General features: G+C 39.5%; 1 protein-coding gene across 6 annotated transcripts in view; it reads right to left on the reverse strand.

Annotated features, from left to right (window-relative positions):
* LRCH2 (leucine rich repeats and calponin homology domain containing 2) overlaps positions 1–27,454 on the reverse strand; it is a 110,869-nt gene that overhangs the window by 55,024 nt on the left and 28,391 nt on the right. For all 6 annotated transcript variants that reach the window (XM_034649547.1, XM_034649546.1, XM_002928786.4 and 3 more), the window contains exons 2-6: positions 24,846–24,990; positions 19,519–19,645; positions 8,288–8,393; positions 8,072–8,208; positions 3,908–4,041 (exon numbers count right to left, since the gene is read on the reverse strand). In XM_034649547.1, the coding sequence (XP_034505438.1) occupies positions 3,908–4,041; positions 8,072–8,208; positions 8,288–8,393; positions 19,519–19,645; positions 24,846–24,990 (649 nt within the window). The remainder of the gene's footprint in view (positions 1–3,907; positions 4,042–8,071; positions 8,209–8,287; positions 8,394–19,518; positions 19,646–24,845; positions 24,991–27,454) is intronic.

Consider the following 27,454-nt stretch of genomic DNA (forward strand, 5'->3'; position numbering starts at 1 on the left):
AATCTAACACTAAAGTCCCTGATTTTAATCACTATGCTATTATTTCTTCCCCAAATACTGATGTGTATACTTTTCAGGAGTGTATCAATAAACGCAGGTAAGCAATTACCAAGTAAGTGTCAGGCACTATGCTGAATGCTTGAAATGAAATGAGATGAATTAAAAAATGTTTGGCCTCAAAGGGCTCTCAGCCCAGAGAGGAAGCATGTTTATGTATTTTGAAGACTATGACAAAGGTCAATATAAAGTACTATGAGAAAAGAGAAATCAATTCTTGGTAAGTTTAGGAAAGGCCTCACCCAAGAAAGTGGCATTTGAGCTTAGTCTTAAAGGATAAAGAGAGGCAATACTTGCTAGCATTTATTGAGTGTCTACACTGTATTAGCTACTGTGCCAGATACACATCATATTTTATTTATAATCCTTACATTCTGCAATTTATGCATTTCTTTTTACAAATTATTTCTTATAAATTTCTTATTACATATTTCTTTTTACAATATGATTATATTCATATTTAATAGATATATATTTTTAATGAAGCTTATAAAAGTTATCTTCCCAGGGAAAAAATGTAAAATTTTTGTAAAAGATTCTTTGTTTATTTATTTGACAGACAGAGAGAGAGAGCACTAACAGGGAGAGCGGGAGAGGAAGAAGCAGGCTCCCTGCTGAGCAGGGAGCCCAATGTGGGGCTCGATCCCACAACTCTGGGATCATGACCTGAGCTGAAGGCAGACACCCAACTGACTGAGTCACCCAGGTGCCCTGAAAAAATGTAACCTTTACTGAATATTGTTTCTTGAACTAGTTGCCTAGCACACATTTAATCCTCACAACAAGCTTATGAAGTGGGTATTGTTAACATTTTAAATAAAGAAACAGGCTCAGAGAGATTAAATAACTTACGCAGGCTACAGAGGAATTAAGAGGTTAAACCCTGATTAGAAGCAAAATCTATTTGCCACCACTGCACAATAATATATCCATGTACTATACTAAAATACATGTGTATTTGTAATAGTTGACAATGATAGTAATAAGCTATTCGTTGAGGAATTGTTTGGGTTAGGCATTGTGTTAAGTACTCTATCTACATTATTTAGTTTAATCCTGACAGCATCCGTATGATTATTTTCCCTTTTACATGCAAGGAACCTAAGGACTAGAGACATTATGACACAAGACATAAAGCTATCAAGAGCTGGAGAAGGGCTTCATGGGCATATATGTCTGACTCCAAAAGCTGATATACTTAACTACTATAATGCCTACCTATGTAGAGTAAGAGTTTACAAAATAGTCAAGGCATGGAAGGCTATTCTAGGTAGTAAGAACTATAAAGCCAAAGGCATGAGTGTCAAAGTGGAAAGGGCATACATGAATCTTCTAAGTTGTTCAATACAGGCTGTGAGTAGGAAATTAGCATACCCAAGAGTCACCTCATTAAATAAACTCTATTAACCTGAGCTATTCTATAGAGTAGCCACTAGCCATCATATATGGTTACTGAGCATTTCAAATGTGGCTAGTCTAAACTGAAATGTGCTATAAATGAAAAATACCCAATTTAAATGTTGAAATTATATTTTGAATATACTGGGTTAAATAACATATTTTTTTTTAAAGATTTTATTTATTTATTTGACAGAGATAGAGACAGCCAGTGAGAGAGGGAACACAAGCAGGGGGAGTGGGAGAGTTAGAAGCAGGCTCATAGCAGAGGAGCCTGATGTGGGGCTCGATCCCATAACGCCGGAATCACGCCCTGAGCCGAAGGCAGACGCTTAACCGCTGTGCCACCCAGGCGCCCCAATAACATATTATTTTTTAATGATTTATTATTTTTTAGTTTTTTTAAAGATTTTATTTATTTATTTGTCAGAGTGAGAGCACAAATAGGGGGAGCAGCAGGCAGAGGGAGAGGGAGAAGCAGGCTCCCCACCAAGCAAGGAGGCCCGATGCAGGACTCAATCCCAGGACCCTGGGATCATGACCTGAGCCGAAGGCAGATGCTTAACTGGCTGAGCCACTAAGGCATCCCTAAATAACATTATTAAAATTAATTTCACCTGTTTCATTTTTACTATTTTTAATGGATTACAAGAAAATGCAAAATTATATATGTAGCTTATATTACATTTCTCTTGGACATCATTGCTGGAGACCATCTCCAAAATATATCTCAATCCTGTCCACTCCTTTTCATCTCTACTGTAATCACCCTATTCAAGACCCCTTGATCTCTTAGAAGTACTTCAACAACCTAACTAGTCCCTGTGCTTCTGCTTTTGTTTACTTCCAACCTGTTCTCCTTACAAGAGCCAAAATAGCTTTTTTAAAACATAAATCAGATCATGCTATTCTCCTGCTTGTAACTGTCCACTGACTTCCCATTGTACTATAAGTAAAATTCAAACTCCTTACCACAGCCTCCAAAGCACCCACATGACTTGAGCCCTGACTACTTCTCCAAAATCAACTTGTACATCTGTACCCTTCAGCCACTCTGCTCCAATCATGCTGGTCTTTCAGTTTCTTTAACACACCAAGTTTCTTCCTAATGTAAGGCCTTAGCAGATGTCATTTTTTCTGTCTGAAATGCTCTTTCCCCTCAGTCTTTACACAACTAGCTTTTCTCCTTTCAGGTCTTGACTTAAAACCTCACCTTCCCAAAGCCACATTTACTGACCACACTCCTGAAATATGTTCCTTTCCTTCACAGCACTTGCCACAATTTGCAATCGTATGTGTGTATGTGTATATTTACTTCTTTGCTTTGTTTGCTGACTAACTCTTCCACTACACTGTGGACTCCATGAGAGCCAACACCAAGGAATACATCATTCAACAAAACATACACTGAACCTACCAGTAGGCATTTGACTGATACTGGGGGTTTTTTTCCAACTGATATTTGCAAAATAAATAAATGACTAGTTTAATCAATGCCATTACTAAAGCATATTCATTTTTAAATAAATATAAAGCAAACTAATAGAGATTAGAGTATGAATAAAGTCTAGTTTTTGTAGAATTGTTTGGTCTATTATCATTCATAATACTAAACAAATTAATCTTTAGGTATTAAATATAATGTTTAGATATTTAATTTTACTTAGGCGACAGAAATATTTAAGAAAATGTCCTATTTGGGAATTCAAGAACAGAACTTAAAATACTGTCATTCCAATTAGTCTAAATTTTGGCACAAATAAAATGACAAACCTTTTAACATTTTAGGCAAGAGTGTAGTCTCCCTTTCTGTAGTCTCACCCCATTCCAAATTATTTTCCATATTAATGGATGGAATTATGTTTCCATAAAATCTTTCAGACCAACCTATATCCCAAAAGGATGAATTAAAAACAGATACCCAAATCTACCATTTCAAAATCTCAGGAGGAGATTTTCATATCATACAGAATATCAGTATCATACAGAATATCATACAGAATACCAATGACAAATCATCTTTTAGCTAGACATAAAAAATAAAGAATATGAAGAAGAAAGGTACCCTAAAATCTCTTGCTCTTCCACTAACCTCAGTTCAAAGTCAAATTCCGCTAGTTATTACAATACTGGTTAGTACAATAGACTGATGGTAGTAGAGAAATTAACAGTTGTCAAATGCGGAGAAATTAGTGTTTCTGTATTATAATGTCAAACATTTACATTTTACTACTAAAATATTAGTACTAATTAATATTTTGAGACAATCTCAAATTTATTCTATTATCACAAGTTTCATTCTATGATGGTGAGATTTCACTTCAGTCAATTATTGATTTTAACACCGGGCCAATCAATCTAAATATATTCAGTACACTCAAGATTAATAAATATCTTCTACACACAGAGAAGATACCAATCATGAAATGAGACTGTAAGAATATTACATTACCTGTCTGTGAGAGGCTGGGAGGGCATTCTTTTACTCAATGATGGAAGATCCAGAGAATCTGGTTTCTTATCCATTCTGCAACATGCTTGGATATTTAAGTATTTGAATATGTGTACTTTACCCTTTAAACATATCTGTCAATAAATAATTGAGAAAGTAGATTTAATTATATAGGTCCAAATATAAGTTTCACCTACCAATTTATTTATATATTTTAATAATCTTAAAATTATGCTGAGACATCACAATCATAATACTTTACATATTTGAACAATTTGTACTGCTGACACTTTATAAAACATTTGACAATAATACAAACTAAAATTCTTTCACTGTTTCTATTCTTACTAGAAAAAAATAAGTTAATTTTTCTATGTATCACTCAAGTTTTCTTGCCAAAAGTACAATATACAAATCACTAAATATAAAATCAGTAATTCATAAAAGTTGCTTTTATTAGAAAAAAGTGAAAAGAAATATAGTCATTGCAGTGATGAGAACAGAAAAAAAAAATTACCCATGTAATTCTTTAAAGCAATCTTATCAGGGGCATGTGGGTGGCTCAGTCAGTTGAGCATCTGCCTTCAGCTTGGGTTGTGATCCCAGGGTCGGAGATAGAGCCCTGCATCAGGCTCCCTGCTCAGTGGGGGGTCTTGCTTCTCCCTTTCTCTCTGCCCCTCCCCCTCCCCCTGCTCTCTCTCAAGTAAATAAAATCTTTAAAAAAAAAAAAAAGTAATATTATCAAAACCACTAAATCGTTTGGTCTAAACACTGGAAGAAAGTTAATCAAAAGAATGTAAATATAGAAAAAATTAATCTGTTGAAAGACACATTAGTAGGCCAGTGAGAATAAAATAGTTTTTTAAATGGTCAGTTCAAATAAGGTAATATGGTGAAAAGTTATTTTCATTGGTGATGGAGAAAAGAAATAATAAGGGGTAAAATACTATGCGAAAGAAAGTATTCTATATAAAAAAAGACAGACAATGAGCAGTAAGAAAACAGTAAGTCAGCTTTACAAATGTTAACTGCAGTCACCATGAGTAATATCAAATAAATATTTCTCAAAAACTATAATCATGGGGCACCTGGCTGGCTCAGTAGGAAACACATGCCTGCAACTCTTGATCTTGAGGCCATGAGTTCAAGCCCCACGCTGGGTGTAGAACTTATTTTTTTTTTTAAAGATTTTATTTATTTATTTGACAGAGAGAGAGACAGCCAGCGAGAGAGGGAACACAAGCAGGGGGAGTGGGAGAGGAAGAAGCAGGCTCCCAATGGAGGATCCTGGTGTAGGGCTCCATCCCATAATGCCGGGATCACGCCCTGAGCCGAAGGCAGACGCTTAACCGCTGTGCCACCCAGGCACCCAGAACTTACTTTAAAAAAAAAAAAAGTTAAGAAAACTATAATCAAAAATGTTTTGTTTTATGGGCTCACATAACTTACAAATATATGCAAAAATAATCAACAAAGAAAACAGTAAGAAACAAAACAGTAGAAAAAGTACATTTAAAGGTAATTATCATTCCTGGTATAAAGAAAGTATGTTTCTTAGATAACTGTAATAGACACCAAATCTGACCTGACCACTGAAAATTTTCATTTAAAAGGAAAACTTCTGAGCTATTAGAATATAAATATACTGCCAATTAAGATATATCCCATTATATGTATAAACCAAAAAATAATTTTCTTTCATTACCAAATTAAATACTGGTGAATTCTTTTCTTTTGTAAATTTTTTTAAAGACTTTACTTATTTGAGGGGCGCCTGGGTGGCACAGCGGTTAAGCGTCTGCCTTCGGCTCAGGGCGTGATCCCAGCGTTGTGGGATCGAGCCCCACATCAGGCTCTTCTGCTATGAGCCTGCTTCTTCCTCTCCCACTCCCCCTGCTTGTGTTCCCTCTCTCGCTGGCTGTCTCTATCTCTGTCAAATAAATAAATAAAATCTAAAAAAAAAATAAAAAATAAAAAAAAAAATAAAGACTTTACTTATTTGAAAGAGAGAGAACTCATGGGAGCACAAGCAGGGGGAGGGGCAGAGGGAGAGGACCAGCAGGGAGCCCTACACAGGGCTCAATCCCAGGACCCTGAGATCATGACCTGAGCTGAAGTCACATGCATAACCAACTGAGCCACTCAGGTGCCTCCTTTTATAAATTTTTTATTGTAGTAATTCATGTATATAGTTTTAAAATCAAAGAGAATTATAAAACTGGTAACAAAAAATTAATCCCCCATTCCACCCCTTTCAATCTCCAAGACCTAGCCCCCACATATCAACTTTTAGTTGGTTATCTGCTACTTACCTTTATATTTATCAGTAACACGGTTCTACTGTTTTATTTTTTTAGTTATAGATCTTACTTGTTGAGGTCTTACTAAGGAAAATGAGGACTTAGATTTCTTATATTACTACTACTATAACTAGTCTCACATCATCATATCATCATCATATCATCATATAATCAACAACACCATACCATCGTCCCATCTTCAATCCCTATCAACTTACTTCCACCTTCAGAAGCATAGCATAGTGGTTAGAGCTTGGACTGGAGTCAGGCTGCCTTGGTTTGAAACCAGCTGTACCACATGTTAGCTATGTGGCACTGAATAAGTCCCTTAACTTCTATGCCTCTGTTTCCTCATATATAAAATGAGGTATAATGACAATACCTGTTTTATTGGGTTACTACAAGAATTAAATAAATTAATGCATGTAAAGCATTTCAGTCGCACCTGGAACACAGTAAGCACTAGATGTACCTTTGCTATTATTATAACTATGTCACAATTAAATCAAAACCCAGTAGTTACAGTATTATGACCAAGAAAATATTCTGCTGAGGCAAGGAGCAATAGTCATTTGGCTGCTGAGCCAAGGCAGAGAATCTGAGAGAATCTACCTACCTATTCTACTACCGAATAAACCCCAGGCTTCTGCTAAGGCAGGTGAGGGCCAGCTACATCACTGAGCTAAAAGCAAAAATCTGAGGGTGCAAATCTTAGACCTGTGGTGTCCAATATGGAGCCACTAGTCATGTGAGGCTATTTAATTTTAAATTAATCATAAGATTACATTTAAATTTTGGTTCCTTAGGTGCACCAGCCATATATCAACTATTCAATAGCCACATGTGGCAAGCAGCAATGGTATCAGATAGCTCAAATTATAGAACGTTCCTATAATTCAGGAAGCTCTGCTGGACAGCACTGCCTTAAGACAATTCTACAGACCTTCATCTTTCTAGTCTTTCTTCCTTCTATTCAGTTATATGTTTCCTCTAATACGCAAACCATTCCTAGGTTTAACACAGTAAATTAACCTTTTTCTTATTGCCTTCTCCCATAGCATATCCAAGCTTCAGCTTTCCCCATTCTGCTAAGGCAGCTACTACCAGCACCCCAGCCAGACTTTATTTGAATCAGAAAAGGCAACTCCTTTGGAATGAGTGGAATGTACCTTTGTAGAAAGAAAAAGGCAACCCACCTTCTGGATGTATGCAACCAAGCAAGGGAACATAGATTGGAAGTAGAGAAGAGGCTGGCATTTCACTGCCATGTGCCTCCTCAGCCAGATTCTCTTGTGCCAGTGTAAGTAAAGACCCTAGTTTCCGATATTTCATCTGTCTTCCGTTTTCCAAAATTCTGTTGCCATCTCTCCCCTGCTGCCCTCTTCTCTCTCATCCTTTGGCCTTGTGGATTTATATCTTAGTATATTCCTTTAATATCATTTCAATAGACTCCACGTGGATTTAATCCTCCAACTCAAAGGCTGAATTAATACTTTTCCACTCATATTTTGCTCTTTCTGTTAGGATTCCGAAATCTATCAGCGCTAAGAATGTGTTCCAATCAATCACACAACAAATGTCAAGTAGATACATACCTGAGTAGGACGAGGTAGAGAGACTCCACAGTCTATGTTTTTAAAAGAACACTGATAGAATTATAGATCTAGGCTTTCGAAATCCTCTTCTCTAGAAGCTAAGCTAAATCTCCTACAAAGTGCAAAACTCACTTCTCAGAAAAGCTCCTTTAGACAATAAGGCCGCAACAACAAATTGACTCCTAATTCTGATGCTTTTTAATTTACCAATTTGATGTATAATTATGAATAAAAAGAGAAGTAACAAGTATCATATTTTTATTACAAACCTGTGCTGGTGGTACTTGCAATGGATTGTTATCCAAAATCATTACTTGTAAATGATGCAGCTTCCGGTAACAAACTGGAATTTCAGTCACTTTATTACAAGAGAAATCCAGCTTGACTAAGGGAAGATCTCCTAATTCTGTTCAGAAATGAAACATAAATTAAATTTGACACAGTTACTCTCTTATTCATTTCAGTAAAAATAATGAGCATCTTACCATCTGGCAACACATGAAGGTTATTTCTTCTTATATTTAGCTCTCTAAGTGAATGTAATTTTCCCATTTGCTGGGGAAGGACCTGAATCTCATTGCAGCTAATATCCTAAGGAAAATAAGAAAATAAAATTATAACAAACTAACTGAGAGATACCTATTTCCATTTTTAAATTAAAGCACATGGCTAATAGCTAGCAAAAGTTACCTCAAATGTTGTTTCTCTAAAAATGGCTTATCTGGAAGATTTCTATTTATATTACATTATGAAGTCAATCTAGCAGTTAACAAATTTTTCTGTGCAACACTGTGAAGTTATAACTTAGTACTACATATTCAGCCTTTTGAAAATCTCAACCAAAGACCACTCTCATCAACCAAAACTAGAACTATAAGGATAACCCAGGTGCTCTTCATTCAGAGGTAAAATAAAAAACAACTATCAATCACTGTGAAAATCTGTCTATTATAGTATTTCAAGCTACTCTGTCAGGCAGAAGCTGAGAGAGTCAAGGATTTACAGACATGAGCTGAAGAACCAAAGACTATGGTCAGAATCAATTTAAATCATACAAAATATGAGGGGTTACAAGCTCAAAATTCTGCGGCCCACCACATAACCCAAAGACTTTCCAGGAGATCTGAATCAGAAGTGTCTCAAGATTAAATTAAAATGCAAGTCCTGATTTAAAGGTAAAGGATACCACTTTTCCATAGTAAGAGACAGCTTAACTGTGCTCTCCTCTTCCTCCTCTTGAAGAAAAATCTGCAACAAGATCTCACACAGCAGTCATTCCAGACACATTGCAAATGAAATTCACATGCTACTGCAACTGCTCCCAATTTTCAACTTTCACTGGAAATTATATTAGCTTGGAGGGATTAAAGTGGCACATATATTCAGTTATATCAAAAATTTAAAAAGGCAGGAGGATAAATTCATAAGAATATTAAAGCCATGTAGGGAAAAATGCAATATTGCTAAGATGATTAGAAAAATGTATCCGACATACTTCTTTCATACTATATCTAAGGCATCTTCACTCAATGACAAACATTTATCAAATACCAACTATTTGCTAGGCCCAGTTCTAGGTGCTGGGGACACACTAAAAAATAAAACCAACAAAAATTCCTGTCCTCATAGCTCTTTATGGAGCTTCTTACATTCTAGCAAGGAGAGTAGATTACATAATATGACAGGTGATAAGTGCTGTGGGGAAAAAAAGCAGGGTAAAGGAAAACGGCAGTGCTAATAGAAATGGGGAAGGATATTAGCAATTTAGATTGTCTCATGGAGAAGCTGATATTTGAGCAGTACTGATGAGGGAACAGAAGGCAAGCTGAGGACAAAGCAGAAACTGACACCCCCCTACTCCCCCCCAACTAGATGTATGTGACATTCCCCAGGCACTCCTGGCTGCCATAAAGGACAAAGAAATAGTTAACCTATAGATACCACAATCCTGAAAGATTTAAGTCTCCCTCAGTTTGCAAATGTCTTAGCAGTTTACAAAAACTAAGCATTTCTATCAATAACCTAGCTTCCGGAAGGGAATATAGATGCCATTAAATGTCCTAATAATATGCAGCCTCCAGGAAGTTCCCAACCATCTTAATGTTAATGCGTTGCTAGAGGGAAAAACAATCATAACTTGACAATGGCAAGTCCTCCGGTATCTTGTGAATCTTCTTTAACATATGAAAGTATTTTCTCCACCTCCCTTTTTTCCTTACCTTGCCCAACCCCGTGGTATATAATCAGCCACATCTCACAATCCCCGTGCAGCAGTTCTTTCTGCCCAAGGGTTCTGTCCCCGTGCTTTAATAAACCACCAATTTTGCACCAAAGACGCCTCAAGAATTCTTTCTTGGTTGTCGGCTCCGGACTCCACCCTCACTGAACCTCACTGATATTCCCCAAACTCATCAGTATTATCAGAGCTAAGAGTATGAGCCTTGCCAATATATAAGGAATATAAGGAACAATAAATGTAAAAGGCCTCTTAGGCAAAACATGCCTGACATGTACCAAAGAACAGCAAGAAATCCAGGGTAACTAGAAGGAAGTGGGCAAGGTGGGGGGGGAGAGTAAACTGGGGGAAAGGGAACAACTTAGGCTTTTACTCAAAGGATATATGAACAGAAACTTGAAACTTCTGGGGCGCCTGGGTGGCTCAGTCCTTAAGCGTCTGCCCTCAGCTTAGGGCAGGATCCCAGCAGTCTGGGATTGAGCCCCACATCAGGCTCCTCCCATGGGAGCCTGCTTCTTCCTCTCCCACTCACCCACTCCCCCTGCTTCTGTTCCCTCTCTCGCTGGCCATCTCTCTTTCTCTGTCAAATAAATAAAAAAAAAAAAAGAAAGAAAGAAAGAAACCTGAAACTTTAAAACATTAGTATGACTTGATCTGACTTATGTTTCGAAGGCATCACCTTAGCTGCCAGGTTGAGAATAGGCTATTACCAGAAACGAAAGATAAGAAAATTTTGGGAAAATGGCCTTTAAGTTAATACTATTGCTTCCTACAAAAAGTATCTAATACTGGAGATTTCCATATAAAAATCCATAGAAATGTGATAGCTGCCCAGAAGAAAAAAACCCAAGCACAAAAAAATGACCCACTCACCAAGGGGTACTCTAAAAAGTACTCGGCTGGGGATTGGAGACCTGAGAATATTTCCTAGGTTTCTAATGACAATTTCACTGTACTTGGCTACCACATTCTTGTGGAACAGTGTCATGGGACATACACCAATGACAGGTAACACCCACAAATTCATTGTGATTTACAACTGTCAATTAGCCATCCTGACGCTATCAATCCACTGTTAACTGATTTCAAGAATTTAAATAAAAGCGAGAGGGAGGAGCCCAAGATGGCGGAGGAGCAAAAGGCTTAAATTTCGTCTGGTCCCAGGAATGCAGCTAGATAGCTATCAGACCATTCTGAACACCTACAAACTCAACTGGAATGAAGAAAAGAATAGCAGCAACTCTAAGAACAGAATAGCCACCACTTTCTGCAAGGAACCCAGTGTAAAACAGGAGTTGAGCTCCAGCTCGGCGTTCCAAGATGGCAGAGGAGCAGGAGACCTAAAGTTCGTCTGGTCCCAGGAATCCAGCGAGAGAGCTACCAAACCATTCTGAATACCTATGAATGCAACTGGAGAATGAAGAAAAGAGTAGCAGAAACTCTATGAACAGAAAGCAACCACTTTCTGCAAGGAGGAGAAAAGATGGAGGAGGAGTAGGCGACCCTTTCTCAGCTGGTCCGATTCAAGCTGGATATCTACCAGACCATTCTGAACACCCACAGAATCAGCCTGAGACGCAGGAAGATACATCTGGATCTCTACAAATGAACATCTCCAGTGCAGAGTATTGAGGTACGAAGCGGGGAGCTGTGAATCCGAGCACAGATATAGGAAGATAAAGGGAAGGGGGAGGGAGCCCTGTGCTCAGGCGCCGGGAGCAATAGCCCCTTGTGCTGGGGAGCAGGCTGGACTCTCAGACCAGCACCCGCAAGAGAGCGGACTGAGACACTGAGCGAGGGAACACCCATGTCCAAACTGAAAACAGGAGCTCCCGACCGCACACTCAAACTAGAGTGAAACCGAGAGCTCAGGAGTGCAAGCGCGACCAGACTGAAAACTGGCGCTCCAGAGCACAGGCGAACCATACTGAAACAGGGAGCTCGGGAGCGCGCGCGGGGCGTCTGGCGGCTGGCGGGGTTAGAAACACAAAGGACAGAGACGCGCCGGCCCTGAAAGTGAGGGCTGGGACANCGCACAGCCCGGGATGCTGCAGGGTTGAGCAGCACCAACAGAAACAGAGTTAAAGTGGCCACAACATCAGTGGAGAACGGGCCGCAATCCCTCCATTCTATGACAGAGGCTGAATTTCGGCCGCTACTGCTCTGGCTCTCAGAAGAGGCACAGTAGACCCCCAGTGAAAGCTNGCTCCGGTGTGCTCACTGGATCGAGGCTGAGACCGGGAGCTCCGGGAGCGTCCGCGGGGCGGCTGGCGGCTGGAGGGCCACCTGCACGGGGGAGCAGGCGGACTCGCGGTCAGCACCCGTGAGACACCAGACTGAGACGGGGAGCTCCGGGAGCCCGCGCGGGGCGGCTGGCGGCGGGCGGGGTTGGAAACACAAAGGACAGAGACGTGCCGGCCCTGGAAGTGAGGGCTGGGACGCCGGGTGTGGGGCGCACAGCCCGGGATGCTGCAGGGTTGAGCAGCACCAACAGAAACAGAGTTAAAGTGGCCAGAACATCAGTGGAGAACGATCCGCGATCCCTCTGTTCTGAGACAGAGGCTGAATTTCAGCCGCTGCTGCTCTCTCAGAAGAGGCATAGCAAACCGCCAGGGAAAGCCGCCAGAGAACAAAAGCCCGGAAATACCGGCTCACAGGGTGCCCATCCCCATCCCCCCTCGCAAGGGACACAGAGACTCTACCCAAAAGGGTTTCCTGAGTATTGGTGTGGCAGGCCCCTCCCCCAGAAGGCAGGCTGAAAAATCAAGAAGCCCACAACCCCGGGCGACTGAGTGGCGCAGTCACCAAGCACCTGTCTTCGGATTAGGGTGTGATCACAACGCTCCGTAAGGAGTCCTTCATCGGGCTTCTCCACCGGGAACCTGCTTCTTCCTCTCCCACTCCTCTGCTTGGGTTCCCTTTCTTGCTGACTGTCTCTCTCTCTCTCAAATAAATAAACAAAATCTTTAAGGAAGAAGCCCACATCCCTAAGATCTCTATAAAACAAGGGCACACGGCCTAGGTCCCAATCAATAATTTGGGCTCTGGACAACCCCGCAATCTCTCCTCATCAGAATGACNGGGTTCCCTTTCTTGCTGACTGTCTCTCTCTCTCTCAAATAAATAAATAAACTCTTTAAGGAAGAAGCCCACATCCCTAAGATCTCTATAAAACAAGGGCGCACGGCCTGGGTCCCAGTCAACACTTGGGCTCTGGACAACCCTGCAATCTCTCTTCATCAGAATGACGAGAAGGAGAAGTCCCCCCCAGCAAAGAAAAGATAATGAGTCTGTGGCCTCTGCCACAGAATTGGCCTCGGCCACAGAATTAATACATACGGATGTATCCCAATTATCAGAAATGGAATTCAGAGCAACAATGGTCAAGATGATGAGTAGACTTGAGAAAAGTATTAACGAAAATGTTACTGAATATATAGAATCCCTAAGGGCAGAAATGAGAGCGAATCTGATAGAAATTAAAAATTCTATGAGCCAAATGCAGTCAAAACTAGAGGCTCNGCCAAATACAGTCAAAACTAGAGGCTCTGACGGCCAGGGTCACCGAGGCAGAGGAACGCGTTAGCGAATTGGAGGATGGGTTAGTAGAAGAAAAAACGAAAATAGAAGCTGGTCTTAAAAAAATCCACGCCCACGAATGTAGATTACGGGAGATTACTGACTCTATGAAACGATCCAATGTCAGAATCATCGGCATCCCTGAAGGGGTGGAGAAAAACAGAGGTCTAGAAGAGATATTTGAACAAATTGTAGCTGAAAACTTCCCTAATCTAGCAAGGGAAACAAACATTCGTGTCCAAGAGGCAGAGAGGACCCCATCCAAGCTCAACCACGACAAACCTACGCAACGTCACGTCATAGTGCAATTCGCAAATATTNTGGTCTTAAAAAAATCCACGCCCACGAATGTAGATTACGGGAGATTACTGACTCTATGAAACGATCCAATGTCAGAATCATCGGCATCCCTGAAGGGGTGGAGAAAAACAGAGGTCTAGAAGAGATATTTGAACAAATTGTAGCTGAAAACTTCCCTAATCTAGCAAGGGAAACAAGCATTCGTGTCCAAGAGGCAGAGAGGACCCCATCCAAGCTCAACCAGGACAAACCTACGCCACGGCATGTCATAGTGCAATTCGCAAATATTAGATCCAAGGATACAGTATTGAAAGCGGCCAGGGCAAAGAAATTTCTCACGTACCAAGGCAAAGGTATCAGAATTACGTCAGACCTGTCTACAGAGACCTGGAATTAGAGAACGGCTTGGGANGAAATAGATTTCTTAAATAGGCCAATTAACTATGAAGAAATTGAGTCAGTGATAAACAACCTTCCAAATAATAAAACTCCAGGCCCAGACGGTTTTCCTGGGGAATTCTACCAAACATTCAAAGAAGAAATAATACCTATTCTCCTAAAGCTATTTCAAAAAATAGAAACAGAAGGAAAGCTACCAAACTCATTCTATGAGGCTAATATTACCTTGATCCCCAAACCAGGCAAAGACCCCCTCAAAAAGGAGAATTACAGACCGATTTCTCTAATGAATATGGATGCCAAAATCCTCAACAAGATCCTTGCTAATAGAATCCAACAGTACATTAAAAGGATTATCCATCATGACCAAGTGGGATTCATACCTGGGATGCAAGCATGGTTCAACACTCGCAAATCAATCAATGTGATACATCATATCAACAAGAAAAGACTCAAGAACCATATGATCCTCTCAATTGATGCAGAAAAAGCATTTGACAAAATACAGCATCCTTTCCTGATTAAAACCCTTCAGAGTGTAGGAATAGAGGGTACATTTCTCAATCTCATAAAAGCCATCTATGAAAAGCCTACTGCAAGCATTATTCTCAATGGGGAAAAGCTGGAAGCCTTTCCCTTAAGATCAGGAACACGACAAGGATGCCCACTCTCGCCACTATTATTCAACATAGTACTAGAAGTCCTTGCAACAGCAATCAGAAGACAAAAAGGGATCAAAGGTATCCAAATCGGCAAAGAAGAAGTCAAACTGTCTCTCTTTGCAGATGACATGATACTCTATATGGAAAACCCAAAGGAATCCACTCCCAAACTATTAGAAGTTATAGAACAATTCAGTAAGGTGGCAGGATACAAAATCAATGCCCAGAAATCAGTTGCATTTCTATACACGAATAACGAGACTGAAGAAAGAGAAATTAGGGAATCCATCCCATTTACAATAACACCAAAAACCATGCGTTACCTTGGAATTAACTTAACCAGAGACGTAAAGGACCTATATCCTAGAAACTATAGATCACTTTTGAAAGATATTGAGGAAGACATAAAAAGATGGAAAAATATTCCATGCTCATGGATTGGAAGAATTAACATAGTTAAAATGTCCATACTACCCAGAGCAATCTACACTTTCAATGCTATCCCGATCAAAATACCGAGGACATTTTTCAAAGAACTGGAACAAATAGTCCTTAAATTTGTATGGAACCAGAAAAGGCCCCGAATCTCCAAGGAACTGTTGAAAAGGAAAAACAAAGCTGGGGGCATCACAATGCCGGATTTCGAGCTGTACTACAAAGCTGTGATCACAAAGACAGCATGGTACTGGCACAAAAACAGACACATCGACCAATGGAACAGAATAGAGAACCCAGAAATGGACCCTCGGCTCTTTGGGCAACTAATCTTTGATAAAGCAGGAAAAAACATCCGGTGGAAAAAAGACAGTCTCTTCAATAAATGGTGCTGGGAAAATTGGACAGCTACATGCAAAAGAATGAAACTTGACCACTCTCTCACACCATACACAAAAATAAACTCCAAATGGATGAAAGACCTCAATGTGAGACAGGAATCCATCAAAATTCTAGAGGAGAACATAGGCAACAACTTCTATGACATCGGCCAGAGCAACCTTTTTCACGACACATCTCCAAAGGCAAGAGAAATAAAAGATAAAATGAACTTATGGGACTTTATCAGGATAAAGAGCTTCTGCACAGCCAAGGAAACAGTCAAAAAAACTAAGAGACAGCCCACGGAATGGGAGAATATATTTGCAAAGGACACCACAGATAAAGGACTGGTATCCAAGATCTACAAAGAACTTCTCAAACTCAATACACGAGAAACAAATAAACAAATCATAAAATGGGCAGAAGATATGAACAGACACTTTTCCAATGAAGACATACAAATGGCTAACAGACACATGAAAAAATGTTCAAAATCATTAGCCATCAGGGAAATTCAAATCAAAACCACACTGAGATACCACCTTACGCCAGTTAGAATGGCAAAGATAGACAAGGCAAGAAACAACAATTGTTGGAGAGGATGTGGAGAAAGGGGATCCCTCCTACATTGTTGGTGGGAATGCAAGTTGGTACAGCCACTCTGGAAAACAGTGTGGAGGTCCCTTAAAAAGTTAAAAATTGAACTACCCTATGAACCCAGCCATCGCACTACTGGGTGTTTACCCCAAAGATACAGACGTAGTGAAGAGAAGGGCCATATGCACCCCAATGTTTATTGCAGCATTGTCCACAATAGCTAAATCGTGGAAGGAGCCGAGATGCCCCTCAACAGATGACTGGATTAAGAAGCTGTGGTCCATATATACAATGGAATATTACTCAGCTATAAGAAAGAACGAATTCTCAACATTTGCTGCAACATGGACGGCACTGGAGCAGATAATGCTAAGTGAAATAAGTCAAGCAGAGGAAGACAATTATCATATGATTTCTCTCATCTATGGAACATAAGAACTAGGATGATCGGTAGGGGAAGAAAGGGATAAAGAAAGGGGGGTAATCAGAAGGGGGAATGAAACATGAGAGACTATGGACTATGAGAAACAAACTGAGGACTTCAGAGGGGAGTGGGGTGGGGGAATGGGATAGACTGCTGATGGGTGGTAAGGAGGGCATGTATTGCATGGTACACTGGGTGTTATATGCAACTAATGGAGCATCGAACTTTATTCGGAATCCGGGGATGTACTGTAAGGTGACTAACATAATATAATTTAAAAAATCATTAAAATAAAAAAAAACATTTAAAAAAAAAGAATTTAAATAAAAGCAAAATAATTTTATAGTGCCTAGTGAAACATGGTATTTAATAGTTTAAAATATTCTATTTAGCTAAATATACTAGAATAAATCTAAAAATCCTAAATATTTTTAAATTTTTATTTATCCCAAAACTATCTCATGTAATATAATTTAGAACATAGTGTCAAAAACTGAATGAAACAAAAGAAAAAGAAATTATACAGTCATAGAATAAAGTATAAAATTTTAAAATTTTTAAAAATATTAACAGTATATAGGGGTCCAAGAAAATACTGGTCCTCTTTTACTATGAATTTGTTAAACCACCTCTAGAATCTTCTGCTCATTTGTGAATATAATGTTAAAAGGGACCTTAATAAAAGGAAACATTTTCAGGATAGAAATAGCTAAAAATAGGGGCGCCTGGGTGGCTCAGTCGTTAAGCGTCTGCCTTCGGCTCAGCATGATCCTGGCGTTCTGGGAGCCTGCTTCCTCTCCCACTCCCCCTGCTTGTGTTCCCTCTCTCACTGGCCATCTCTCTCTCTGTCGAATGAATAAAATCTTTAAAAAAAAAAAAAAAGAAGAAGAAAAGAAAAAGAAATAGCTAAAAATAAAAAGTAATGAAGAATAGAAATATAGTAAACATAGAAAGGAATAAAAGTAACAGATGTTTAAGCTACAGAAAAACAGGTCTTAGAGTTTGGTAAAATGCAGAGTAGACATATGACAGATTACAAATACCTGAAGGGAAGAAAAGTTGTCATTATCTATACTTTTTCACATGGTAGTCCCAAGACCAATGGATAAAATTGATAGGGGCATGTACTTTAATTCAAAATAATAAAGATAACAAAGTTTTGCAAAAGAGAATAAGGGATGCCTTGGTCACACAAAAAAAGAGATTTATCCACTACTGAAAATATACAACTAAATATGTCAGGGATTCCTTCATTGGCATGTGGCTACAATTATATATTTCTAAAACATTGTAAAAGGACTAAGTTCAAGGCACTCCCCTTATGTTATAATTGCACATGCATCAATGAATAAAAGAAATAAAAGAACGACATTCCTTAAATTTCTGTTCATTACATTCTATTCCACATTAATTTGCCACTGTATAATCGTAGATAAGTTTCCCAAGAAAATTTTTGGCCCTCCACACATAATAAAGTCATACTTAAGAATACTTTAAAAATGTCTATGTATTGGGAAAGCATTACTCAAGATAAAAGAAAAAATAAAAAATAAAAATAAACAGCAAGGTATATTGTACTGACGTGGAAGTGTTGGGAAGAAAGAAATGTCCTCTGCCTTTCAAAGTCCTTCTAGCTGGACTAAGAATCAAATTAACATGAGACAAATTAACAGGAGAAAATCAAATTCAGTTTCGTAAGTGAGAATCCATACAAACATGAAATTCCAAAGATAGGCAACAGGATGCTTATGTGACATCCTGGGCTAAAGAGATGGGTAGGAGTCTGGGAAAACAAAGGGGAGGAAGATCATTATTAGCAGGCAGGTGAGAGAAGATGTTTGGAAAATAAAGCAGTGCTCAGTTATTCAAATAAGTTAGTTAAAGTTAAATAGGTAAAGAGGAATCTCTGTTAATAGGGCCTTTCCTGGTAGAGGCTTTCCTTTCCAATGTAAATTTAGGCAGCTGAAGGGGAACTAAAGAGCTTTTCCTAAATCTGTTGGTTTGATTGCTTTCAACTCAAAATAATCACGCCAAAGTAGCCCACCTTGGGGTGACCTGCCCTTGTCCCCCTACAAAAGTAACAGAAAGATGAGAAAATAGGTCAATGCTTTGAGGATATAAGTATGTTTCTCTCAAAGTTCAATATCCTTTAATACCTAAAATGTTCTGGTCAAGGTAATTAAATTATTCCTGTATTTCTACAATTAATTATATGCAATGGCCTCTCTCCATTTATCTTGTTCCCAAAAGTGTTATAAAATCACATGAGAATATCGAGAAGAAGAGTTATTTTGTTCATTCTATTGTTTGCAGGCATTGTATTCTCTTCCTCTATCCCCCTTCTCTGAGGCTTTCATAGTAGCCCTGTAAAACCTTTAAAAAAAACTTATCTTTTCCCAGTCTGTCCCCAAAATGGACAGACAAATGCTTATTGGATTGAAAAGCATTTCTTAAAACTTATAAGCAAACCTTTTAACCTCACTAGGACTAAGGAACAACCAGGCTTTTATTGTGGCTATGAGCTAATATCAGACACAAGCAATAGTACCTCAAAACTTTACTAAGGTGAACATAAGGATATACCAAGTTATTCTTTTTTTTAAAATTACACTGAAATTTCATAAAGAGCAAACTTCCAAACTATGAAGGTATGTGTTATGTATATTCTATATTATACATGATCAATGCAACTATTTTACTCACCAATTCCATTAAGTCTTTTAACTTCCCAATTTCTTCTGGAATGGATACCAGTTTATTATTACTGACGACCAAAACTTTAAGGGGAAGATCAAATAGGTATTTTGGCAATGTTGATAAAAGATTTCGACTGAAAAGAATAAGAAAGTCTCATTATGGGATATGTCTGAAATCTCTCACATTATGTTGAGGTGAACAAATCACCTCAAAAGTAAAATAAAAAGCTTTCACCAAATAATGACCATCATTTAATGAGTGCTTACTCTGTATCACATTAAAATTCTTAAATCTATTTCATTTAACACATTAACCCCATAAGACAGGCAGTACTATTATATCCATTATACAAATAAGAAAACAAAGGTTAAAACTGTCTAAGGGACTTGCCCAGTCACAAAAGATTGCAAAGCCTGTGTTGTTACCTATGATATTTTCTCACATACCATCAACTCTCAAAACCCAGAATCATTCTTCTGAGCTAGAAAATGCCAGAACCTTGTTCTCTGGTATCATTTCACTGCATTCAATAGCTCCATGCTTCTAACAAAGGAAAGATTCCAAGGATAAGCTGGCATGCACTAAGTTCAAATCTATGAAAGAATTAATAGAACTACATTTTTAAACACATATAGTAACCCTAACCCATTCCCTTTCCTTATGGGTTTAGGGTGAGCCCACTAACACCTTTACCTCAGTTCCAAGTTGATAAAACATTCCTATCTCTGTGGATACACTTAAATATAACAACAACTAACATTTATTGAGTGTTTATTATGTGTCAGGCCATGTTCAGTGTACCTCACATGAATTAACTCCACTAACGTCACAACAACCTACTTTAGGAAAATAGAGCATATCATGATGCACATTTTACAGAGGAAGAATCGGTCAAAAAGAGATTAAGCAAACTGCTCAAAGTCACACAGCTGGTAAGTAAGAGAGCCAAGATTCAAATCCGGGCAATATCACTCTGGGGTCCTTACCCTCAACCTACTGTGGGTCAAATTTACATACCAATACAGACTGAACCATCTGATCCCTGCTGCAGACTCAATGTTTGTGCCCCCCAAAATTTTAATGTTAAAACCTAATCCCAATGTGATGATACTTGGAAGTGAGGCCTTTGGGAGGTGATTAGGTCATAAGGGTGGACCCTTGATGAACAGGTTTAGTGTCCTTGTAAAAAATACCTCAGAGAGCTCCCTTGCTCCCTCTACCATGTGAGGACAGCTAGCAGACGGCTACCTATGAACCAGGAAGCAGGTCCCCACCAGACACCAAATCTGCCAGTGACTTGATCTTGGACTTCTCAGCCTCCAGAAATGTGAAAAATAAGTTTCTGTTGTTTATAAGGCACCCAATACATGGTATTCTGTTATAATAGCCCGAACAGACCAAGACAGTCCCCCACCAAAACAAAGTATACCATTACATTTACATAGCAAATCAAGTATTCATTTAAAAGGTTATTTTTCCTGTTTTTGTAAGTGGCATTTTTTTTTGAAAGATTTTATTTATTTGACAGAAAGCACAAGCAAGGGGAGCGGCAGGCCGAGGGAGAGGGAGAAGCAGGCTTCCTGCTGAGCAGGGAGCCTGAAGTGGGGCTCAATCCCTGTCCTGCAGAGGGCAGACACTTAACCAACTGAGCCACCCAGGCACCCCTCAAAGTGGCATTTATAGACCTATACCTAACATTTTGTGTAACATGCACAGTAACAAAAATCTAGTGTCACCCCAAGGAAGAACATCAAGATCTTTCAACTCCCCATGTTATGCCTGCAGAGGACATCCAGAAACACTAGACTGGCTTTAATCAGAAGGCACAGACTTAAAAAAAAAAAAAAAAAAAAAAAAAAAACCCCCNCCCTAGACCAGCAATCATGGCCAGGCTGCTGGAATGTCAAATATGCCACGGGCTTGTTACAACTCTTGACACTTTCAGGATCAAACAGGACCCTTGGGAAAGTGGCCAGGGTGGAGCACACAAGGATCTTCTTGCAGAGTTCTACTGAAAAAGGGAGTATTATACAGAAAGAGAGAGCTAAAAAACCATCCTACAAGTTTCTCAAGATATTTTCACCAAAATAAAAAATAAAGTAAGTGGGAAAAATAACGGCACATACAAATTCACTCTAATCTCCTTCAGACCAAAAAAAGTTTAAAAGTTGGCCTATTGGGGGGGCATGTGACTGGCTCAGTCGTAGAGCATGTGACTTTTGATCTGGGGGTCATGAGTTCAAGCCCACATTGAGCCTAGAGCTTACTTAAAAAAAAAAAAATTGGCTTATTTTCTTACTTTAAGAAGCAGGTTCATTGATTTAGCACAGTCAGCTTTCTCCAGAATTGAATTTCTTTATACACAGCTAATAAGTCATTAATTTTCACTTTTTTGCCATGTTTTAGAGACAAAGGAAGTCAGAAACAAGGACTAATGTTATTTCAATAAAGACTGTTCAGGGGCGCCTGGGTGGCTCAGTCGTTAAGCGTCTGCCTTTGGCTCAGGGTGTGATCCCAGGTCCTGGGATCCAGCCCCACATTGGGCTCCCTGCTCCACTGGGAAACCTGCTTCTTCCTCTCCCACTCCCCCTGCTTGTGTTCCCTCTCTCACTGGCTATTTCTAGCTCTATCAAATGAATAAATAAAATCTTTAAAAATAAAATAAAATAAAAAAATAAAGACTGTTCAAAAATGTTTGTGACTATAAACAAAAATCAGGAGGCGACTTTTAAAGATCAGAACGGGGCGCCTGGGTGGCTTATTCGGTTAACCGTCTGCCTTCGGCTCAGGTCATGATCCCAAGGTCCTGGGATCAAGTCTGGCATTGGGCTCCCTGCTCAGCAGGCAGGCAGCTTCTCCCTCTGCGCCCCCCCCGCCGACGACCCGCACTCGCGTGCACACTCGTGCTTGCACGCACTCTCTCAAAATAAATAAACTCTTTTTAAAAGTACAAAAAGATCAAAACAGGGGGGCGCCTGGGTGGCACAGCGGTTAAGTGTCTGCCTTCGGCTCAGGGCGTGATCCCGGCGTTATGGGATCGAGCCCCACATCAGGCTCCTTTGCTATGAGCCTGCTTCTTCCTCTCTCCCACTCCCCCTGCTTGTGTTCCCTCTCTCGCTGGCTGTCTCTATCTCTGTCAAATAAATAAATAAAATCTTTAAAAAAAAAAAAAGATCAAAACAGGAAAGAATCAGAAAGTTTTAGTAAAACTATTTTAAGATTACCATACATTTCTATTAATATAGAATATAGTTCAATTTTTGACAAATCACTTTTTTACATAAGACAACAAAGTGAAACAAAAATAAAGACAAAACTTAAAAATGCCTCACTTGACTCAAAACCTCTCCCAAGCCAGGCCAAGGAGATATTAGAGAAAAGAGCAACCCAAATGACTAACATCTATGAAAGGAATTTCCTCTCACACATTTTAAGGTACAAAGATTCAGTTAAAATAGTATGTACTGCCAGGTGACACCACTGGAGGAGACAAACAGAAGGATTAACGTACCACACAGTGAGAAAGAAGCATTACTATTTATATACATTAATTATATTTACCATTTCCCTGTATGGGAATTTAGACATGTAACTTTGTTAAGGAGGGGGAAGAAATTATCCCTTACAACTAAAGAGAAAAACCAAACAAAACAAAAAAACAAGAAAATGATTCTTTTTTTTTTTTAAGACTATTAATTTATTTGAGAGAGAGAGAGAGAAGGAGGGAGGGAGCACAAGCAGAAGGAGCTGCAGAGGAAGAAGCAGGCTCCCTGCTGAGCAGAGAGCCCTGAGCTTGATCCCAAAACCCTGGGATCATGACCTGAGCCAAAAGCAAATGTCCAACTGACTGAGCCACCGCACCCCTGATTCTTTTTTTTTTAACATTTTATTTTTTTTAAGTAATCTACACCCAACATGGGGCTCAAACCCACAACCCAGAGATCAAGAGTCACACACTCCACCAACTGAGCCAACCAGGTGCCCCGAAAATGATTCTAAGCCTAAGTCACAATTTACCAGTTTCCATTCAATGTCACTCATTTGACAGGACAATTTTTTTCTTATACTTATTAAATGCTGACTGTTATAAATAGAGGGTAATAGTTAAGAATCAGAGTTCTACAGCCATACTGCTTTGATCTGAATCGGCTCTACCACTTGCTGTACACACACACACACACACACACACACAACACACACACACACCACATATGACTTTGGGCATATACGTACTCTCTGTGCCTCAGTTTCCTCACTTGAATGTAGGATAATAATAGTACCTCTCTTGGGGTGTCTGGGTGGCTCAGTCGGTTAAGCATCTGCCTTTAGCTCAGGTCATGATCTCGGGGTCCTGGGTCCAAGCCCCACGATGCAGCGCATTGCATTGCATCGGGCTCCCTGCTCAGGAGGGAGTCTGTTTCTCCTCTCCTTCTGCCCTCCTCCCTCTCGTGCTTGCTCTCTCTCTCACTCTCTCTCTCTCTCAAATAAATAAAATCTTCACTTTTTTTGAAGATTTTATTTATTTATTTGCCACGGAGAGAGAGAGAGAGGCAGGCAGAGGAAGAAGCAGGCTCCCCACTGAGCAAGGAGCCTGGTGCAGAACTCGATCCCGGGACCCTGGGATCATGACCTGAGCCAAAGGCAGACACTTAATCAACTGAGCCACCCAGGCATCCCTAAAATCTTTTAAAAAAATAATAGTACCCCCTCTCAAAATACTGTTGTGAAGAGGAGATGAGGTAATATGGATAAGGTATTTGAAACATTGTCTGGCACATAGCAAGCATCTATTAAGTATTAACCCAACTGTCATCTACTTCCTAACATTCCAACACTCCCATCCCAACCTATTCATCCTTAAAGTAGCAAGGAGAACTCACAAGAGTGAATAATACAGCTCAAGAACTGTTTCTTTATAATGTTTCACTTTAACTGAAAATGTATGTATAAATAAATCCGCATTGTGGCGCTATGATTTCAGTAAAACATTTCTGATCTAAATAAAGCCTTGCTACTCAAAATGATAAGGACCAGCAGGCACAGGCATTACCATGGGGCTTGTTAGAAATGCAGGCCCCATGGCAGAGCTATGTAATCAGGTGTTTTAATCCCCAGGTGACTCCTGTGCAGATTAAAGGCTGGGATGAGAAGAACAGCTCTCGAGAACAAGACCAAACACCTATAAAGTAATGTGAACATATAACAAATACAAATAAGATACTGTTGAGATAAATATAGGTTACAAAGCCAAACCAAACACATTCCTTTGTTACTAAGAAGGATTAGAACTGTAATAAAAAACAAAATCTACTAAAAAAAAAAAGTTTCCTTACCTAATGTTAAGGTATGTCAACATCTGCAGGTTTTTAATGGCTTCAGGAATGGTTTTGATGCAATTATGATATAAATTTAATGTCTCAAGAGGTGCAAATAACCAGACATCAGAAGGAATTTCTGTAAAACGATTTCTCGAAAGATCTGAAAAAGAAAAGTAATATTTGAGTACCAAGCATATACCGTATCTATTATAATTAACAGAACTATTTTCATACTTGCTGAATCACTTAGCATCTAAGCAACTATTTAAAATATAAAATATGGGGCACCTGGCAGGCTCATTGGTAGAGCACGTGACTCTTGATCTCAGTATTGTGAATTCAAGCCCCACATTGGGCATAGAGTTTACATACATACATACATACGTAAAATATTATAAAATATTAGGACACCTGGGTGACCCAGCCAGTTAAGCATCCAGCTCTTGATTTCGGCTCAGGTCATGATCTCAGGGTCCTGAGATAGAGCCAGAGTCTGCTCCTCCCCCTGCTCTTTCTCTCTCTTTCTCAAATAAATAAAATCTTTTGCAAATATATATTATAAAATATTATCCACCACGACCATACAGGCAAAAAAATCATATAGAAATATACTCATTTAGGGCACCTGGGTAGCTCAGTCGGTTAAGTGTCTGCCTTCAGATTAGGTCATGATCCTAGGGTCCTGGGATCAAGTCCCACATTGGGCTCCCTGTTCAGCGGGGAGTCTGCTCCTCCCTCTCCCTCTGCGCCTCCCCTGGCTTGTGCTCTCTCTTGCTCACTCTCTCAAGTAAATAAATAAAACCTTTAAATATATATATATATACGCATTTAAAGCTAGTTTATTAACAAATTGTATTTGATATGCTTTAATATCTTTAGAATTTATCTTTTAAAATAACAAAGAGAGGGGTGCCTGGGTGGCTCAATTAGTTAAGTGTCTGCCTTCGGCTCAGGTCATGATCCCGGAGTCCAGGGATCAAGCCCTGCATCTGGCTCCCTACTCGGTGGAGAGCCTGCTTCTCCCTTGGCCCCTCACCCATCATCCCACTCGCTCTCTCTCTTGCTCTCTCTCTCTCAAATAAATAAAATCTTTTGAAAAATAAAAAATAAAATAACAAACAAGAATCCTCTCTCATCTTTTCAAAAACACAAAAAATCCTCCTCAGATCCCACATCCCCCTCTACCTCTTCCTCCTTCACAGCCAAACTTACATAAACCTACAACATAATTAAATTTCTTACTTACCATGGACTTCTCAACCCACTGTAATTGGGTTTCTACTTTCATGCCCACCTAGGTCACCAACAGCCTCCGTATCAATAACGACTCATCTACTTGGAAACATTTCCCTTCTCTTGGCTTGGAAGACTACACTTCTGCATCACTTATTATCTCTCTGGCTACTTCTTAGTCTCTCTTTTTTTTTTTTTTTAAAGATTTTATTTCTTTACTCGACAGAGATAGAGACAGCCAGCGAGAGAGGGCACAAGCAGGGGGAGTGGGAGAGAGGAAGAAGCAGGCTCATAGCAGAAGAGCCTGATGTGGGGCTCGATCCCATAACGCCGGGATCACGCCCTGAGCCGAAAGCAGACGCTTTAACTGCTATGCCACCCAGGCGCCCCTACTTCTTAGTCTCTTGCTAGATTTTCCCCTACCTGTATTGTGAATGTCGATGTCCTAAGAGCTGTGACAAGGTACCCTTTCCTTCTTAAGATATACACTTTAGTGGGTGATTTCATCCAATCCCAGGGCTAAATTATATTTATAAACCGAAAGATTTCAAATTAGAGCTATGTCTGAACACCTATGTCCTGATCTTCAGAACTTCTCTTGATATCTCTCAGGCACCTCAAATTCTACAAAATCTGGGGCGCCTGGGTGGCACAGCGGTTAAGCGTCTGCCTTTGGCTCAGGGCGTGATCCTGGCATTATGGGATCGAGCCCCACATCAGGCTCTTCCGCTATGAGCCTGCTTCTTCCTCTCCCACTCCCCCTGCTTGTGTTCCCTCTCTCACTGGCTGTCTCTATCTCTGTCGAATAAATAAATAAAATCTTAAAAAAAAAAATTCTACAAAATCTGTACAAATTCTGTAAAATCTGAACTGAAGATCTTCTTCCACACATCTGTTTCTCTTATCTCAGATAATGTCACCAACATCCTGCTGTTGAACTGTGCAAGCCAGAAACCTGGTATTCATTCTCGATTCCTTCCTCCTCTAAATTATTCCAAGTACACACAAATATACTTCCATTCATTTCAGTTTTCACAAAAATAGTATCATGGAATTATTATAACCATTATACCTCTTTTATTTTTTTTTAATTTCTTTTCTTTTTTTAAAGTAATTTTTATTTTGTTATATTAGTCATCATACAGTACATCCCCAGTTTTTGATGCAATGTTCCATGATTCATTATTTGCACATAACACCCAGTGCACCATGCAATATGTGCCTTCCTTAATACCCATCACCGGCTTATCCCAATCCCCCACCCCCCTCCCCTCTGAAGCCCTCAGTTTGTTTCCCAGAGTCCACAGTCTCTCATGGTTCATTCCCCCTTCTGTTTACCCCCTCTTCATTCTTCCCTTCCTTCTCCTACTGATCTTCCTATCTCTTATGTT

The sequence above is a fragment of the Ailuropoda melanoleuca genome, chromosome X, assembly GCF_002007445.2.
Source record: "Ailuropoda melanoleuca isolate Jingjing chromosome X, ASM200744v2, whole genome shotgun sequence".
NCBI classification, from domain to species: domain Eukaryota; kingdom Metazoa; phylum Chordata; class Mammalia; order Carnivora; family Ursidae; genus Ailuropoda; species Ailuropoda melanoleuca.